Genomic DNA, 17,703 nt, shown 5'->3' on the forward strand with positions numbered 1-17,703 from the left:
TTGCAAGTGTTTGTGAGAGATGCAGTTGTGAGTAAAGCTTATGCACTGCTCAGCCCCACCTTTGGGAGTGGGGAGGCAGATCAATCCAGTCCCCTTCCTAATATGAGTACAACAAATATTTATATACTGCTTTTCAACAAAAGGTCCCAAAGCGGTTTACATAGATAAAAATAAATATAATGGCTCCCTGTCCCCAAAGGGCTCACAGTCTAAAAGAGAAATGTAAGAGAGACACCAGCAACAGCCACTGGAGGGATGCTGTGCTGAGGATGGATAGGGCCAGTTGCTCTCCACCTGCTAAATAAAGAGAATCACCACCTTTTAAAAGGTCCCTCTTCTGTTCAGTTAGCAGAGGTCCTAACAAGCCAGGATTGCATTCCAGCTTCGCTCATCCAAACAGTGCTGGTGTCTGGTTTGGGGCTGTGGAAACCCCATGGAGTTGAGAGTCCTTCAGTGTGGTTTTGGCCAATTGCCTGTTATGCCTCCCTGACTGGCCTCCTCATCCTCTTTAGTTCTTAATCCCTTTCTGAAGGTCCTTTTCCAAGCCTTAACAAAGGAACCCTTCTCAGGCTAGCTTGTCCTAATCTACGGTGATTCAGCATGCAGTATGTGTTTGCGAAATGAGAGAAAATAAGGTTCAGCCTTCCGTTCCAACCTCTCCACTACTTGCCCAACCCCACTGCACAGGATTCAGAACACTAAAATGGCCACAGGAAACCCCTTTGTTCAAGGAAGCCCCCTCTATCTCATTCCACTCGTATCTTTTGCCAGATGTTATTTCATATATTTAGTCTGAATTGCACAACCTTCCTAAAACAGGTTGTAGCTGGCAGATCCCCTGTCTCCCTACAGATGTTTGTGCAGACATTCTACTTCTATATTCTTCCACTATGGATGCAGATAGGAGGGAATGCCTCTTCGGCCCACCTGGATAGATGAGAATACTGAAGATCACAAGACTTGAGGGCAGAGTTTGGCAATGGCCTCCTGGCCTCCTATGCGCTCCCTCACTATTCCTACTCCTACCCATTAGGTAGAGTAGGTGGGTGGTATCTAATTATCCAAGTCTTCCTCCAAGGAGTTCAGGGTTCCAACTAAGGAGATCTACAGAAGGAAGCACGCACGCGCGCATACACACACACGTTTCACTTCCTAGATCAGAAATCCCATCCCCCCTGGGAAGGGGAATACCTGGGAAGGCAATTGTACTGATCATCTTTATTAGCTGTATTTATATTGCTGTTTCTACTGATGAACTTTCAATTACAAACAAACATTTGAGGGTAGTGTTCATGGTTCATATTGGATTCCTGCTTATAAATGCACACACTCATGTCTCTTCGGTCTGCAAGGATCCCCGCCAGGCCTGCCCTTCCCTTCTGTTTGGGCGCCTAGCACAGCTGCACATGGGGTGCCTGTTTTCCAAATGGGGGCTGATCTGCAGGGAATTCAAGTTCTCTTCCTCTTTGCCCACAGGCATTTCAGTGGGATGATTCAGACTGCTTATCCTGAATCTTGTGATGAGTTGCTCTTTTAACAAAGGGACTCTTTTACTTTTAAGGCCTCTCTTCCCCTCTAGTTATTACACAGGGCCTTTATCTAGTTCTCAAGTTGCTTCCATTGTGTCCCTCACTGGGTCCTTTGCCTATCTAGTAATGAATGAGCTTCCCATGAGGTGCTCCCAGCTTCTTTTCTGATATCCTCACTAATGGCTTTGGCTGCAATCAGTCCTGCCTGGAAATAGCAAGCGACACTGGAGGGTCTTTGGGACAAAGTTCAAAGAGACTTGGACCCTTTTGTCACCTCACCTCTCTAGCGCGTATTTGCTTCACCAGCACAGCCTTTCCCTAAACCCTTGGTCCAATCTCGATCTGACTTTTCCCTTCCTCCAGCTCCAAAGAGATTTCATTGGAATTTGAATGCAGGGAGATGGATTGGGCAGTTTTCCTTGCAGCTGCACCAAGAGTTAACACTGAGCTGAGTCCCTGCCCCTAGGCGTCCTTCATCGGGGAGCTGGTTGGGGCGGGCCCTGGCTTCTCACCCTCATGGACTTTGGCAGAGAGTAGAACTCCTGTCTGCTCTGCACAGCAGAAGCCAAGCAGGGTAAAGAGTCCCAGCCACAGCGAGGAGGAGCTGCCCCTGTTGCAAGGATCTGCTGAAGCCATCCACACCCACGTCTAGTGAGGAGGTAAGAGTGGCATGGGGTGGCTGGCATTGCACGGTTTCCTGTCATGGACATATTAAAAAACTTCCTCTGCAGGGTGGCTGATGCCTTATCAGTGGCACAACAAAGCTAATCTATCTGGCAGGGGAGGAAATGTAAGGGCAATGATCAGAGCTGAGTGTGGTTTTGACGACTGAAGAAATTTCCTGTTTCAGTTGCTCCAAACTAAGTAGATGCTGTGCTCTGCTTCAGAGAACTGAAATTTTGCATGTGCTAGTGGACGGTGATGTTAACCATTTGCAGCTCCTGAGCTCCAGCTCTAGGAAAATACAGTTGGTTAAAAACAAAAGAGGTTCAGATTTGAAATCCTGACTTCTGCATCTCGTGGTCTCTCTAACTGAACCCAAGCGCTCTCACTCAGTGTCTGTTTCACACAACTTTCTTGGGTGGCTTGGAGTGACTGGCAACCCAGTTTTATGGATGTTTCTATACACATTCTCCCCTCCCCCCCTCCCCCTCCAACTTATATTGGACCATAATTCAAATATCTGTGAGCTGTCCACAAGAACTGGGGGTGTGTGGAGATCCTCATGCAGGGTGACTGTAAAGTGGCATTCTAGAGGGAGATGAGCTGTTCCTACACCACCTGTTTCCCTAATGGGAGGGAGGGAACAGATTTTCTATGATGATGCTTTGAAGAATACAAGGTAGTCCTACAGCTAACTGATATGGTTGGATGAAAGCCATTCTTTATGCTGGAGTAGGGGCCACTGCCTTGCTTTAAGGCAGCTGCTGCTGAAAGCTATGGAAGTTGCACTGCTTAGGATATACTATAGTACATTCTGTATCAACGAAGAACAGAAGTCCAGTCATTTCTATATCTTGCAGACATTGTTGGGCATAATTAGCCATCCTTGGCCCAAGGTAACAGTGACCTCTCATCTCTCTGCTAGATGAAGTGTTCTGTCCCATTTAGGATTGCTACCTGGCTGGTAAAAATGCCAATCTGAGTGTGGCATAGAACAGTTCTATCTCTGGGCTGCTAGTGCGTGGGTGAATGTGTATATATTTGAGGGGATTATCACATCTGAATAAGAATAAAGTTCTTTTTAAAAAACAAACTCAGATGTGGTAAACTTCCTTGCAGAAATATTCTAATACTAGCCCCAGTTGTGGTGGTCTAAGGACACTCATCCAAAGTCTCCATCTCCCATTTGGCCCATCCAGAGGAATCACATATCAGTGCAATTGGATTGGGTTTTTTTGCCTTGCATGCTGTAAGAAAAAGGGGAGCTGGACCTTAAGTAATGCAGGTTATATAGATCCTGACCCTGATTGGGATCAGGCCAGTTACAAAACTGGTTTATGAAAAAAACCCTGATCCTAGGATTCTGGAGCCAGGGTCTAATCCTCTGAACTAATACCCAACCAGCTGAGTCTCAGCAGCAAAGACTGAGATTCTATGTGAGAAAAAGCTAAGCGTCAGTTTCCCAGGGTTCGGACTGGGATAAATAAATCACTGCAGTCCCATAAGGTTTATGTGGCAGATATCAAGTAGATGCCTCGTTCAATGCTGCATTTGGACTTCATTGATGGGTTTTGAGAGTGCCAAGATCAGAGCCAGGGCCCCAAACCCTGGGTGGACCATTATACCTACTCTCAGATAGTTTTGCAAAGGCCAAGGTGACTTCTGTATTTGCGACTGCTTCTTTTCATGGTCTCAAACTTCCAAGAGTTAGCCAAGGAGCAAGAATGCTTTTGATCATTGTGGCTGGGGATGAGGGGAGTTGTGGAGACCCAAGGTTGGAAACCCCTGTAGGAAAGTGGGGTAAGGAGTCCAAGCCACCACATATGTAAGCTCATAACCTTGTAAAGTAAAGGTAAAGTGTGCTGTCAAGTCGATTTTGACTCCTGGCGCCCACAGAGCCCTGTGGTTTTCTTTTGGTAGAATACAGGAGGGGTTTACCGTTGCCTCCTCTCGTGCAGTGTGAGATGATGCCTTTCAGCATCTTCCTATATCGCTGCCGCCCGCTATAGTACCAGCAGGGATTCGAACCAACAACCTTCTGCTTGTTAGTCAAGCATCTCCCCACTGCACCACTTAACCTTGTAGTCACCATTAATTCGGGTAGAGTGGCTTTCCCTGTTTAGCTCCATACACTAAACTGCCAGCACAGATTAGAATCCCCTCTTTACCCATATACATGCATTGAAAAGGTAGATCCACACTGCAATTATTTAATGACACTTTGTGTGAGTATGCGGCCCAGTTTACACACATACCCTGTGGGGTAACTTTTTCACCCGCACAGAGCTGGGTGAAGACCTCTCCACTACCTCTCCACTTGTGGTCACGCAGATGGCCTCTGTGCATCTGCAGAGGCTGGAACCGTGCCACCGCCGTGTGGGCTGCACTGCTGGGGAGAGGGCTGGAATTTAGAGGAGCTGCCACTGGCGGCGGTAAGGTGCCCTCTCACCCCATTCCAGATGCCCTTAGAAAACTTTTAAAGGCTGTACCACCCCCCCCCCCGCTAGTAAAGGGAAGTCCTCACCAGATTCTTCTTTACAAGCATCGCCTGTTGACTGGGCCTGGTTCAATTCAAATTTGGACTGGCTGCCTCAAGTACACATTTGGAAATATTTTGGTGGTGCTGCAGCAGCAATTTTCTTTCCCAGTGTCCATTCCAGTCCATGCCAATCTTGTGGGGGATGCAGCTTGATAGTTTGGGTGCTATTCTGGGCTGATCCGCTTGGTTGCGCCATCCTGGTCTATTTGTGGCACTGAAGGGCTTCATAAATGTTCCAGATTGGAAATATTTCAATGCTACAATATTCTTATCCAGTTACTGCAACCCATTCCACTGTCTTGGGAATGCAGCTTGACTATTAGGGGGCTGATCCAGACTCTTTCAGGTGATTGTACAATTCCAATCCATTCCTGGCACTGAAGGAGTTCATAACAATGCAAGACTGGGAATATTTTAGTGCTGCAATACTCTTCTCTAGTGCCTGCAGTTCATTCCACTGTTTTTGAGATGCACACTGACAGTTTGGGGGCCATTCTGGGTTGTTTCATACCCTTGTGCCATTCCAGTCCATTCTTGGCACTGAAAGGGTTCGTTAAAGTGCAAAATTGGAAATATTTCAGTGCTACAATATTCTTCCCCAGTGTCAGCTCATTCCACTGTTTTGGAACTGCAGCTTGACTGCTGGTTCTTGACTGTTTCAAGCGGTTACACCAATCTGGCTCTGAAAGGGTTAATAAATGTGCAATAGCCCAGGGTTTTGCACTGCGTTCTGGGCTGTTCCAGTCCATTTTTATCTCTGAAGGGATTAATAAAAGTGTAATACTGGAAATGTTTCAGTGCTAAAATATTATTCTCCGGTGTCTCTAACACATCACTCTGGTTTTGGGATCCAGTTTGATATTTAAAAGGGTCATTCCGGCCTGTTCCACCCCGTTCTGGCCTTCCCACAGACATGGTTGTTTCCAAGGACCAATGCCCTATGTGGGAAAGAGAGGCTGCAACCCAGTGCATACTTACATGGGAGTAATCCAATTGAAAGCAATAGGACTTTTGTGTCATCATGCACAGATGGCTGTGTGTGTGTGTGTGTGTGTGTGTGATGTGCGTGTGTGAAAAGACAAAACAGGACTAGGCATCTTGTCCTCCACATCTCTTCCTTCCTCTTCCCTCTCACCTTTCCTCACATATTTTGCTGCCCTCAAAACTTTCTCCAGACACAGTAGAACAAGGACAGGAAACCTGCTACAACTTACTGACTGGTAAGGGGGGAAAGACAATCAGAGTAAATCTTAGGCTTCTTAAAATGTCATGCCTTGTGTTCAAAACTTGCATCTGTGTTACTGGAATTGGGTTGGGGATAGTGAGCAATGGGAGGAGGGGAGCCAGCAAAAACAGGCTGCTGCACCCCAGGGGCGGCTGCTGCACCATGCGCTTGTGTTTTCCTCCCTCCCTCCCTTGCCGTAGTATTTCTTCCCCCCAAACCTCTTCCCAAGAGTGATGAATGCGGTGGGTCTCCCTCACACCCTAATGAGTCCCCTTCCTTCCATATCTAAGAAGTGGTGATTACCATCCCCTGTCTCTATGTAAATGGGTCCATGGGTCTGTATGTGTATGAGTAAGAAGGGTCTGTGTATGCATGTTGGTATGTTTGTATGAATGTGTTATTGTAAAGTAAAAAAAAGACTAAGGTTTCATTCCTGAGGCTGTACATTCTTCCTTAAGAATATTATTTATCTATTTGAAATATTTATATTCCACCTTCTGATACAATACCGCTCGGGGTGGCTTAAACAAGGAAAGTAATATAAAATTTAACACAATAAAACACAACGTGGGATAAAAACAAAACAAGCCGAATTAAGATTTTAAAAATCCACCAGGCCATAGTAAAACACATTTTAAAAACTCTCTAAACAAGTAAGTTTTAAGATCTGTTTTAAAAGTCCTAAGGAAGGGAGCATGGCGAAGCTCTTCTGGGAAGGCATTCCAGAACCGAGGAGCCACAACCGAAAAGGCCCTGTCTCTCGTCCCCACCAACCAAATTTCAGTCAATGGTGGGGTTGCAAGCAGCATTTGAAATGATGAGTGAAGGGCCCTGGTAGATTCATATGTGTGACTGCTGTCTGACAGATACCCCAGCCCCAAGCCATATAGGAATTTAAAGGTCAAAACCAGCATTTTGAATCTAGCCCAGAAGCAAACTGGCAACCAGTAAAGTTGCCGCAGGACTGGTGTAAAACCTGAGAAGCAGCTAGCGCTTACAAACATCCTTACAGCAGCATTCTGGACCAGCTGAACCTTCCAAACTGTCTTCAAGGGCAGTCCCACATAGAGTCCATTGCAGTAGTCCAATCTATATGTTACCAGTGCATGAATGACTGAGTGTATGAGTAAGACTTGAACTTAGTGGCGCTAAAAACATGCATAGGTTTGTGCTGTGATAGTGAGAGAGGAGCTGTATTTGTCGTCTTAGGCCACAATGTTGGTTTTCTCTTGTCTTTGCAGGCCTTTGGTGAGACTCAGCGATGTGGTTCTATGTGCTGCTCATCAGTTTCCTCTGGGCTGTAATTTGGCTTTTCCGCGACCGCCAAACCTTGAGCTCCTTCAAAGATAAGTATGTCTTCATCACCGGCTGTGATACGGGCTTTGGGAACATGCTGGCCAAGCGGCTTGACAAGAAGGGCTTCCAGGTGCTGGCAGGTTGCCTGACCCAGAAAGGGGCTGATAATCTGCAGCGTGCCAGTTCGTCAAACCTGCGCACCACTCTGCTTGACGTCACCAACTCCGAGAGCATCGGCAAAGCAGTAGAGTGGGTGAGGGCTGAAGTGGGCGAAAAAGGTGAGGCTTTCACTCCGCAGGGAGCGAAGCGAAAACAGTCTGGGAAGAAGGCTGTGGTTCTGAGAACGGAATCTCACATCCCCCAAGCTCAGTTCCCATGTTTAAAATAAAGCACATTTCTAGGCCTTATGGCTGGGAAGCTATGCTTGAAGCGTTGCCAAGATTCTGTAACTTCAGAAAGTCTAAGGGTGGCTGAAAATCTTATATTATGTTTTTATTGCAACTTTCCCTACAAGGAACTCAGCAGTGTACATGACTGTCATCTTCCCCCCCTTTTATCCTCACAACAACCCTGCAGTGCTCAACTTCGGCCCTTCTGCAGATGTTGGACTACAACTCCCACAATCCCTGGCTATTGGCCACTATGACTGGGGATTATGAAAGCTGTTATCCAAAAACAGATGGGGGGCCTAAGTTGAGCAGGCCTGCTAAGGTAATTAGATTGAAAGAAAGAGAGCTTAATGGAAGTCAGAGGGCATTCAAACCTGAGTCTCCTTGGATTTGCGTGTGCCCCACTACATTTCCAGAAGCTGGGACTTCACTGTCTTACATTATTATTATTATTATTATTATTATTATTATTATTATTATTATTAATTTTTACATTTATATCCCGTCTTCCTCCAAGGAGCCCAGAGCAGTGTACTACATACTTAAGTTTCTCCTCACAACAATCCTGTGAACTAGGTTAGGCTGGGAGAGAAGTGACTGGCCCAGAGTCACCCAGCAAGTCTCATGGCTGAACGGGGATTTGAACTCAGGTCTCCCCAGTCCTAGTCCAGCACTCTAACCACTACAGCATGCTGGCTCTCCAGCTACATAGCAGCTTACATAGCTCCTGCTCTCTTCCCATTAATAGCAGAACCAGAATAAATCATGGAAATAGTAATAAATGATGGGAAGCAACCTCCCGCCCCCGCCATAAAAAAACAACCAACCCCAAAGCTATACAAATTAAGCGGCTTTGCTTGGTTTACATAATTTAGATTACATTTTACTTGATTTTACTTGATTAGATTACTTTACTTTACTTGATTAGATTAGATTTTACTTGATTTTACTTTTAGAATTAGATTTTACTTGATGGAAAACTTGGGCTTGTCTTTCACTCTGTTTTAACTCTAAGAGCACGGAGGATGCATAGTCCAGCCTGGGCTTAATCTTTCCAGCCCCTGCAGTTCCAGCAGGGACTGAAAGGGCTGCTGTAGAGAGCTGAGCTGTGCCTGCAGGGAACCAGAAGGATGGGGCAGTGCAACGGTATCCACACCCATATGCCAAACATGGCCGGTTCTAGAGAGTGTTTGGAGCCCTAGGTGAAAGTTTGATTTTGGAGGCTCCCCAGCCGAGAAGTGCAGAGCCCCGGCTTTAACTTGAGTCACTCAGGCTGCTCATTGGTGAGATTGAATGACCAGTACATGATTAGCCTGTGCTGGCTTGAGGATCCAGTGGAAGAGAGTCCCCAGTCTGTTAGACGGGCAGAACTCTTAACACTTCAGAGATGAAAAAAGGCTGCTCTTACTTTGGAAATCCAATCTGAGAATTTCATTTTGGAAATGAATGCTGAGAGGCCATTCATATTAAAAAAAAAGGGAGTCTGGCTTATGAAACTGGCTGTTTATTGAGGGCTGAGGTGCAATGAGCAAAGAAGACTGTATTCAGTATTCAGGGGTGCAGAATATACAGGCCCTTTGGGGAGCAGTATTACATATATTACATTACATATTGTATATATATATATATTTCTGTGCAGTACTTCAGGGGTGCAACATGAGAGGGAGAATAATTATGCTATCTTCTAGTGCTGTTATGCCCCCTCCCCCAAATTGGTACCCTAGGCAACTGCCTAGGCCTGCCTAGTGGACGGTCCGGCCCTGATGCCAAAGAATTCAGACAGCACTACAATTGCTAGTGTAAATCAGTGTTGCTGTTGAAGAACTTCAGAAACCTAATTTGGTTCTTTGGAGTCAAAGTTCTAATCTGCAGTTTATTATTTTTATACCATTTTTAACAGACCAAGTACTGAACTGCCTTTATTGTGAACACAATATGGGTTGTGCTTGTAACAGTGCTATGGCTGAAAAGCAGAGGCTGACTTGCCCAGGGCCATACATTAAGTTTGGGACCCTGAACGGAGGTGCCCCAGCTCCAACTATAGCACACACTGGTTTATAATCCCATGGCAGAGCACAGGTTTTTCATGCCAAAGGCTCCAGTTCAGTCCCTGATGTCTCCTGTTCAAATCGGAGTAGATCTAGGAAAGAGCCACTGTCAGAGCAGCATGCCTTCGTACAGGCTAGAAAAGACTTAGGATCTGGCTGGTATAAAGTGGGTTCATTTGTTTATATAACAGCTCCCGAATTTTCCGTGCACTGGAATGCTGCCAGTGTAAGATGCATGAATGCTAACTCCATAGTCCTCTTCAGACATTGTACAAATGGCCCGCTGTAGCCATGTACAGTGGGGCGAAGGGGGAGGAAGTCCCACCCCTTCTGTGCATCCCGCTGCTCACACTTACACTGGGGCTTGTTTGATGGGCACTCACATGATTGCAGGACTGTCCACCCTTAAAATTAAGGGGATGCCCACCTGTGATGCCCTCTTCAAACAAGCCCCAGTGTAGGTCTGAGCGGTGGAGCACACAGGTACAGCAGGGCATTTTTATAATGTCTGAAGCTGCCTAATGTCTATTTCAGTTCCAGCAGAGAGTATCATAGAAGCTGTTGGTTAGAAGAGGGGGCAGGGAACGGACGGACACACACACACACACACACGCACACACACACACGTACGTCTACAGGAGTTTAATCAGGGCAGGGGTGGGCAACCTTGGCCCTCCAGCTGTTGTTGAACTACAACTCCCATCATCCCCAGCCACAATTGTGATAATTGGACTGGGGATGATGGGAGTTGTAGTTCAACAACAGCTGGAGGGCCAAGACTGCCTACTCCTGCAACAGAGTGTGCTGAAGGCATAAGCAATAAGCAATTCCACTGAGAAAGGAGCCTTTTGTGGTTTGTGCTATGAAAAGCAATGTGAATTCTGCCCATGCTGCTCCTCCCTGCCCCTGTTAATCATCCAGTCTCCTTCCAGGGCTGTTTGGGCTGGTGAACAATGCAGGAGTGGCCAACCCCATTGGCCCCACCGAGTGGATGAATGTGGAGGATTACCGCAAGGTAATGGCTGTCAACACCTTTGGGGTAATCGAGGTATCTTTGGCCTTCCTACCCCTGCTCAAGAAGGCGCGGGGCCGTGTGGTCAACACCTCCAGTGTCCTGGGCCGCCTCTCAGCCAACGGTGGTGGTTACTGTGTTTCCAAATACACAGTTGAGGCCTTCTCTGACAGCCTCAGGTAGGAGGACAGGTAGGGCTTTCCTTGTGCTCATCCTCTGTGATCCCATTCTAGCCTCACTTCTCACATCCCTTTGCTTCCTGACCTTCTTCATTTCTTCCAACTACTCCTCTCTTTTCTCAGGTGCCAGCAGTGAACTCCCTACCTGCATAACTCCTGGCTAAGGGGGGAAGAGTGGCTCAGCTCCCACACACCTTTACATGGCTAATGCCCATCTTTAGAGGTCTCTTATGTTCAAAACTGAGCAATAGGCCAGAAAAGGGCTGAAAACCCTGAAAGGCACTGATAGATCTGGCCCCTGGGACTGGGACTGTCCTACACATTACTGTGTAGGGCTGGTGGACGGTGCTGAGCACAGGAGTTATTTTTCCAGCTTCCCCCACACACACCATTGTTTGCTGAAGTAAATTAAATTATTTTACAACTCCAAAAGGTTGTTTTTGCCTTGCAACTTCTAAGTCATTCACATTCAACAATCGTGTGTTGCTAGCATCTCCTTATTTCACTCAGGTTTAACAGTTTTTGTTCTCATAAGACACATTTTAAGAAGAAAACTAAAATGGAGCTTCTCCCTCATCTCCGCTTGTGGAATTTAAAAAAAAAATGCTTTTAAGAATTTATGGAACTTGAAATCCAAAGCACTCAGCTTCAAGAAAATGTGTTTCACACTTGTGCAAGTTTGGGAAACTCAGGACAGTCTTTATAACTTTTGTCCCCAAGCAACAGCAGCTCAGCACCCCACTTTTCTATGTCCAGCAGAAATGAAAAATGAGATTTAGAAATTCAAATAGCAAACTACAGCAGTTCACTCTTCTTGCACGCACACACTCTGTCTATGGAAAACAAAATTCAGTCTTGTCTAGGGGGTGTGTGAACTGGTTCGAGTGCAAACTAGATTAACATTTGAACCAGACTGGCCCTCCAAAAAGTGGGGCTGGTCTGAGTACGAGTCAGATCGATTGGTTTGGATGGTTGGAAAGGGGAATCCAATAAGCATGGGGGAGTGGGAGGTTATCTTACTCACTTGTGTGTGTCTCTTCTGCCGTGGCAGCAGCTCCCCTAGGTCCAGAAGGTGCTCCCCTCCCATCAGCCTGGGCTGGTGAGAGCTTGGTTTGGGCCTCCCCCCATGTGTGAATATCACTCTAATGGCCCTTAGCAGTTCTGTGCACACTCCTAGTCTCTTTCCATTCACAGGTGAATGTGCTTTGCCATCACAAATGGAGCTGTACTGCATACAGTTCTGGTCACTGTATCTTGAGAACAACATTATAGAACTGGAGAAGGTTCAGAAGAGGGCAACCCAGGTGATCAGGGGCCTGGAGCACCTTCCTTATGAGGCGAGGCTACAGCATCTGGGGCTTCTTAGTTTGGAAAAGAGGCAACTACGGGGAGACATGAGAGATGTATAAAATTATGCATGGAGTAGAGAGAGGAGACAGATTTTTCTCCCTCTCTCACAACACTAAAACCAGGGGTCACCCCATGAAACTGAAGGCCAGGAAATTTAGGACCAGCAAAGGAAGTACTTTTTCACACAGTGCATAATTTATGCAATTCACTGCCATGGGATGTGGTGATGGCCACTAGCTTCGATGGCTTTAAAAGTGGCTTTGTCTAAATCATGGAGGACAGGTCTTCCAGTAGCTACTAGTCTTTTTGTACTTTAACATCTAGTCATTAAATTTAACATGTTTATACACAAGTTGTATGTTGATGGTGCCTAGCACATTTGCAGCACCATAAACACATAATGCTGACCTATATGCTGACAACTAGTATGTGATCAGAGTCCTGCGATTTTCCTAGGTTCTGGCATACCTAGGACGATGCTAGAGAGAATGGGCACTATCTACTGTAATAGGAAACAGGTGCAGGTGATAACTGCAGACTGTTAGAACATAAGAATTTAGTTTCCTTTAACCTTTTTGACCTCTTAGGAGCTAATAAATGCAATCCCTCCAGAGTTTTAAAATTACTTTAATACAACTTTTTTTTTTTAAAAAAGCACTCTGGTCTAAAATCTCTCCCATTGATCTAGGAACAAAATGTTTGCATGGACAATTTAAAAAAAAAAGTATAATGTGAACATTTTAAACCAGTTAACATCTGAGGAGCACATATTGTAACAGGTGATAGAGAAAAGGAGAAATTAGTTAATTAACTAGATGAACATATTTAACAAAATATTTAAAATGTGTATTCCACTTTCCACAATTAAGCAGATGACACACTCACACACACATCAGTATATGTGCCAGCTGTATCCCTTTCTTGAGAAGGCAAATTTGGCCACAGTTACCCATGCTTTAGTTGCAGCTGGATTACTGCAATGTACTCTATATGGGACTTCCCTTGAAAAAATATTCCAAAACTTCAGTTGGTGCAGGATGCAGCTGCCAGTGTTCTCTCTGGAACTGCTTGCTTGGAGCATATGACACCTATTCTGAAAGAGCTGCACTGGCTGCCAATCTGTTTCCAGATTCAATTCAATGTAGCAAGCATGAACTGTCCCCTTAGCTAAACAGGGTCCACCCTGGTTGCATATGAATGGGAGACTTGATGTGTGAGATATTCCCCGAAGGGGATGGAGCCGCTCTGGGAAGAGCAGATGGTTTCAAGTTCCCTCCCTGGCTTCTCCAAGATAGGGCTGAGAGATTCCTGCCTGCAACCTTGGAGAAGCCGCTGCCAGTCTGTGTAGACAATACTGAGCTAGATGAACCAACGGTCTGACTTGGTATATGGCAGCTTCCTATGTTCCTGTGACCCTATGTTATTACTTTTAAAGCCCTTGACAGTTTGGGCCCTGGATACCTGAAGGATCACCTGCTCCCAAGGGTTTCTGCCCACCAAGCAAGGTCATCAGAAGGGCATTTGCTCCATGTGCTGAAGTTGAAAATTGTCGGGACACAGGACAGGGCCTTCTCTGTTGTTGCCCCCAGGCTCTGGAATGGTCTCCCAGTGAATTTCTGCTCTTTGACATCTGTGGCTGCTTTTAAAAAAACAAAAAACTAAAGACCTTTTAATTTGTTCAGGCTTTTACCCCTTCAGGGCTGGCAGGTGTCTCAGCTTTCCAGCTTCTGTTTCTCTTTTTTTATGGTTGATTTTTGGAGTTTTATGGTTTCTACTGTTTAACTGATTTTAAGGGTTTAAATGTGATTTTTTTATGGAGTTTTATTGTATTTTAACTTTTATAAACCGACTTGGGATGTCTTATAAAGGTGGTATAAAAATTGGCTAAATAAATACATATACATTAAAAACCAATTAAATCTTTAATACAAAAGTTCCTAGTGTAAAAGCTAGAGGCAGGAGGGGGAAGCTGAAATTATGTTATTGGACTCCAGTGACAAAGACAGTAGCCAATATGTTCACCTATCAACCATGTTCCAATCACAATAGACAGCATATACATACACCATCTGCACTGAGAATTGAATATTTCCAGATACAACATGCACACTTAATAATGGGGGGAAGTGGTCTTTGTGCAATAGTGAGTGAAACTATCCAGATCCTAACAGACAACATGGGTAATTATACAATTGTTGCATTACAAACTGATGGTGTGAAAAGGCTCTTTTTATGGGTGGAATGTGGTCCTAAACGCATTGCAATTGTAAGTATAGGACACCTCTCTTGCAGGAGAGACATGTACCATTTTGGGGTCAAGGTATGCATTGTAGAGCCAGGCTTCTTCAAGACTGCAGTGACCAATCTTGACTCCATAGAGGCCTCCTTGAAGCAACTTTGGGACCGAATGAGCCCTGAAGCCAAGCAGAGCTATGGTGAAGACTTCTTTCCAAACTGTGAGTACCAACATGGCCACAGCTACAGGAGAGGGCTGGAGTGCAAGGGAAAAGGATGAGTCTCTCTGGAAAAACAACTAAATGGAACATTCTTCACGTTGCATCTCTGCAGGAGATTTAAAGTAGGCACAGAACAGCAGGAACATCCAGTAACTTGGTCCAAATCCTAGTGGCTTTTATTATTTCCCATTAGCAATCCCAACTCTCTACATAGGCACACAGGAAGCGGCCTTATACGGAGTTGGACCATTGATCCATCTGGCTCAGGACCAGGCAGGAGTCTCCCCCAGCCCTAGCCGGAGATGCTACCAGGAATTGAACCTGGGACCTTCTGCATACAAAGCAGAACCTCTGCCGCTGAGCTATAGCCATGCTCTGTAGTCCAGTTTCAGCTGTTCCTTCTAATCAGTACTTACATTTTATCAACACAGTCCAACAAAACTTACTTGAACTCCACACTATGCATTTTAGTACCATTGTACTAAACCAAGAGACCAAGCACCAGTGGGACAGCCATGTGTCTACTGCTTCCACTGCCACCACTGGCAGTCTGTCAGGCATTAGGATGGCTGGGCTTACAGAGTTCTTTCTGCCTTTTGCAATAATAATAATAATTTTACCTTTATATCCTGCTCTTCCTCCAAGGAGCCCAGAGTGATGTACTACATACTTGAGTTTCTCTTTCACAACAACCCAGTGAAGTAGGTAAGGCTGAAAGAGAAGTGACTGGCCCAGAGAAACCCAGCTAGTTTCATGGCTGAATGGGGATTTGAACTCTGGTCTCCCTGGTGCTAGTCCAGCACTCTAACCACTACACCACGCTGGCTCTAATGCAGCTTCCACTGCAAGCAGGGTGTGTGACCCAGCAAACGTGCCTTTGGAGGTTTGTAGCCTGGCACCTCAGGCACAGAAGCAGCAACCAGTTTCACAACTAGCTTACAGAAGGCTCCAGGACTTCTGTAGCTATTCTGTGTGCAACTATACTATTTAGAATAGGGCTGCACAACTTTGGCACATGTGCAGATGTTGGACTACAACTCCCATAATCCTTGACTACTGGGCACTGCAGCTGGGGATGGTGGTAAGTGTAGTCTGAAAACAGCTGGAGGGCTGCAGTTGTGCAGTCTTGATTTACAACTAGAAAGGAAGCTCATCAGATCACCCAGCATTGAAGTTGACCCCCACCATAAATTTCACAATGGCTGTACCAATATGAGCCAAATTGGGTACAGCTGTAGGGGTACCTCAATGGTATAATTTGTAATGTCGTCATCCACTCCAATTCAAGATGCAGATGCATGGAGACGCAAATAAGCTAACTTGTGAACCACCTAAATGGTCTGAACCAAATTTGGAACAGTTGTAGTGACACATCAACAATGTAGTTGGTGATGTCATCCACCCTGATTCAAGATAGTGGACACATCAACATTTGAGGCACAAGTCGGCTAACTTGTGGATTGCCTAACCAATTTGAACCAAATTTGGTACAGGTGTTGTGAGTGGCACATAGGAGCACCTCAATGGCTCAGTTTGTGATGTCATCCACCCCAATTCAAGATGGCAGACATGTGAATGTTGAAGGCTGAAGTGGGCTAACTTGTGAGGATGGTAATTATCAATTAAGATTATAGTGAAAGGGAAGTAGACCGATTAGTTCTTACCAGAACAACTTGTTTGAAATAGAGGAAGAGGCAAGGGGAAGATGGGTGGACTGCACAATCCTAAAGCCATCAACACATGCAAGGACTATTGTTTTAATTATTTGTTAAAGGGATCACACAAACTAGTGCCCCACACTCTCTCTCCTCTCTCCATGACTGAGGTATCTGAGTTGCAGGAAAGGATAGTGGGTGGTTAAAAAAAATAGTTTGATTATAGTAACCCTTTCTGCTTTCCTCTAGACCTGAAGGTTCAGAAGTTCATCATGAACATCATCTGTGATGGAGACCTCAGCAAAGTGACCAGCTGCATGGAGCACGCCCTGCAGGCCAAATATCCTCGCTCCCGTTATAGTGCAGGTTGGGATGCCAAGCTCGTATGGCTGCCAGCTTCATACCTACCTGCCTTCATGGTAGACATTGTTCTGGCTATTATCCTACCAAAGCCAGCCCATCGGGTCCGCTAGCTTCCACAGTCTCTTTCTTTACCTGGGACCAAGCCTTTGGTCCAGCCATCAAGCAAAATAAACAAACAAACAAAAAAACCAGACCCCATTGTCCAAGCATTGTGTGGAAATAAAGATAATTGTTAAAAAGAAGCTACTTGGAGCCACATTACTTGCCTCAGACTATTAGAAATCAATATTGCAACTCTGGCTCTCATACTACGAGTGTATGGTAGTATTAGTTCCTCCAGGAAGATATAAGTGGTATTTAAGTAGGGCACCTGATCCTACAAAAGGAAACAAATCTGATGGGATAGGCCAAGGCTAGATTTGAAGGTGGCTGTAGGTGCCTGTAGCATCTATCTAAGCCTGCTTGCAGAAAAATATATGGATGGGACAAAAAATGCCAAAAGTAGTAGACAACATGCAATATAGTTTGGGGTGAGCAGCAGGTGCTTCTTTAAGGGAGAAGCTTATCAACTGGTCTGGCAAGGGCCATCTGTGAGATGGAATACCTGCATGGTGCAAAGAGTTCTGGAGCATGTTTTAGGGTGCACTTTTCATGCAGGGCCTTTGCCAGGGCTATTCTGTCACACCCACCTGAACTATACACACACCCCTTTCCTACACACACACACACTGTGTGCAGAGGAGAACTGGTAGTGCTGAGTGAACAAGCTGCCTTTCAGGGAACCCAGTCTGTCCCTACTGATAAGCATATTGAGGAAAGCCCCAAAACATTCCTGAGGAAGTAGGTTTCCTAGGCTATAGCCAGCAAGTTATTAGGTCACTCTTTTGCTGCAGCTGACAAAAGTGAAGCTACAAGGCCATCCTAAATGCTGAAGAGAAAGGGACAGGTGAATTCAGTAGTCTGATACACAAATGAAGGTAACTATAACTCCAGTGGACA

The 17,703-nt window shown here is 45.5% G+C and overlaps 1 protein-coding gene across 1 annotated transcript; it reads left to right on the forward strand.

Annotated features, from left to right (window-relative positions):
* The first annotated feature begins 2,068 nt into the window (after positions 1–2,068).
* Positions 2,069–16,946, forward strand: RDH5 (retinol dehydrogenase 5). Its single transcript, XM_053297640.1, has 5 exons — positions 2,069–2,188; positions 7,198–7,530; positions 10,622–10,880; positions 14,523–14,686; positions 16,591–16,946. Exons 2-5 carry the CDS (start codon positions 7,218–7,220, stop codon positions 16,812–16,814), a joined length of 960 nt encoding a protein of 319 aa, XP_053153615.1. The 5' UTR covers positions 2,069–2,188; positions 7,198–7,217; the 3' UTR covers positions 16,815–16,946.
* The last annotated feature ends 757 nt before the right edge of the window (positions 16,947–17,703 follow it).

The sequence above is a fragment of the Hemicordylus capensis genome, chromosome 2, assembly GCF_027244095.1.
Source record: "Hemicordylus capensis ecotype Gifberg chromosome 2, rHemCap1.1.pri, whole genome shotgun sequence".
In the NCBI taxonomy this organism is placed as follows: domain Eukaryota; kingdom Metazoa; phylum Chordata; class Lepidosauria; order Squamata; family Cordylidae; genus Hemicordylus; species Hemicordylus capensis.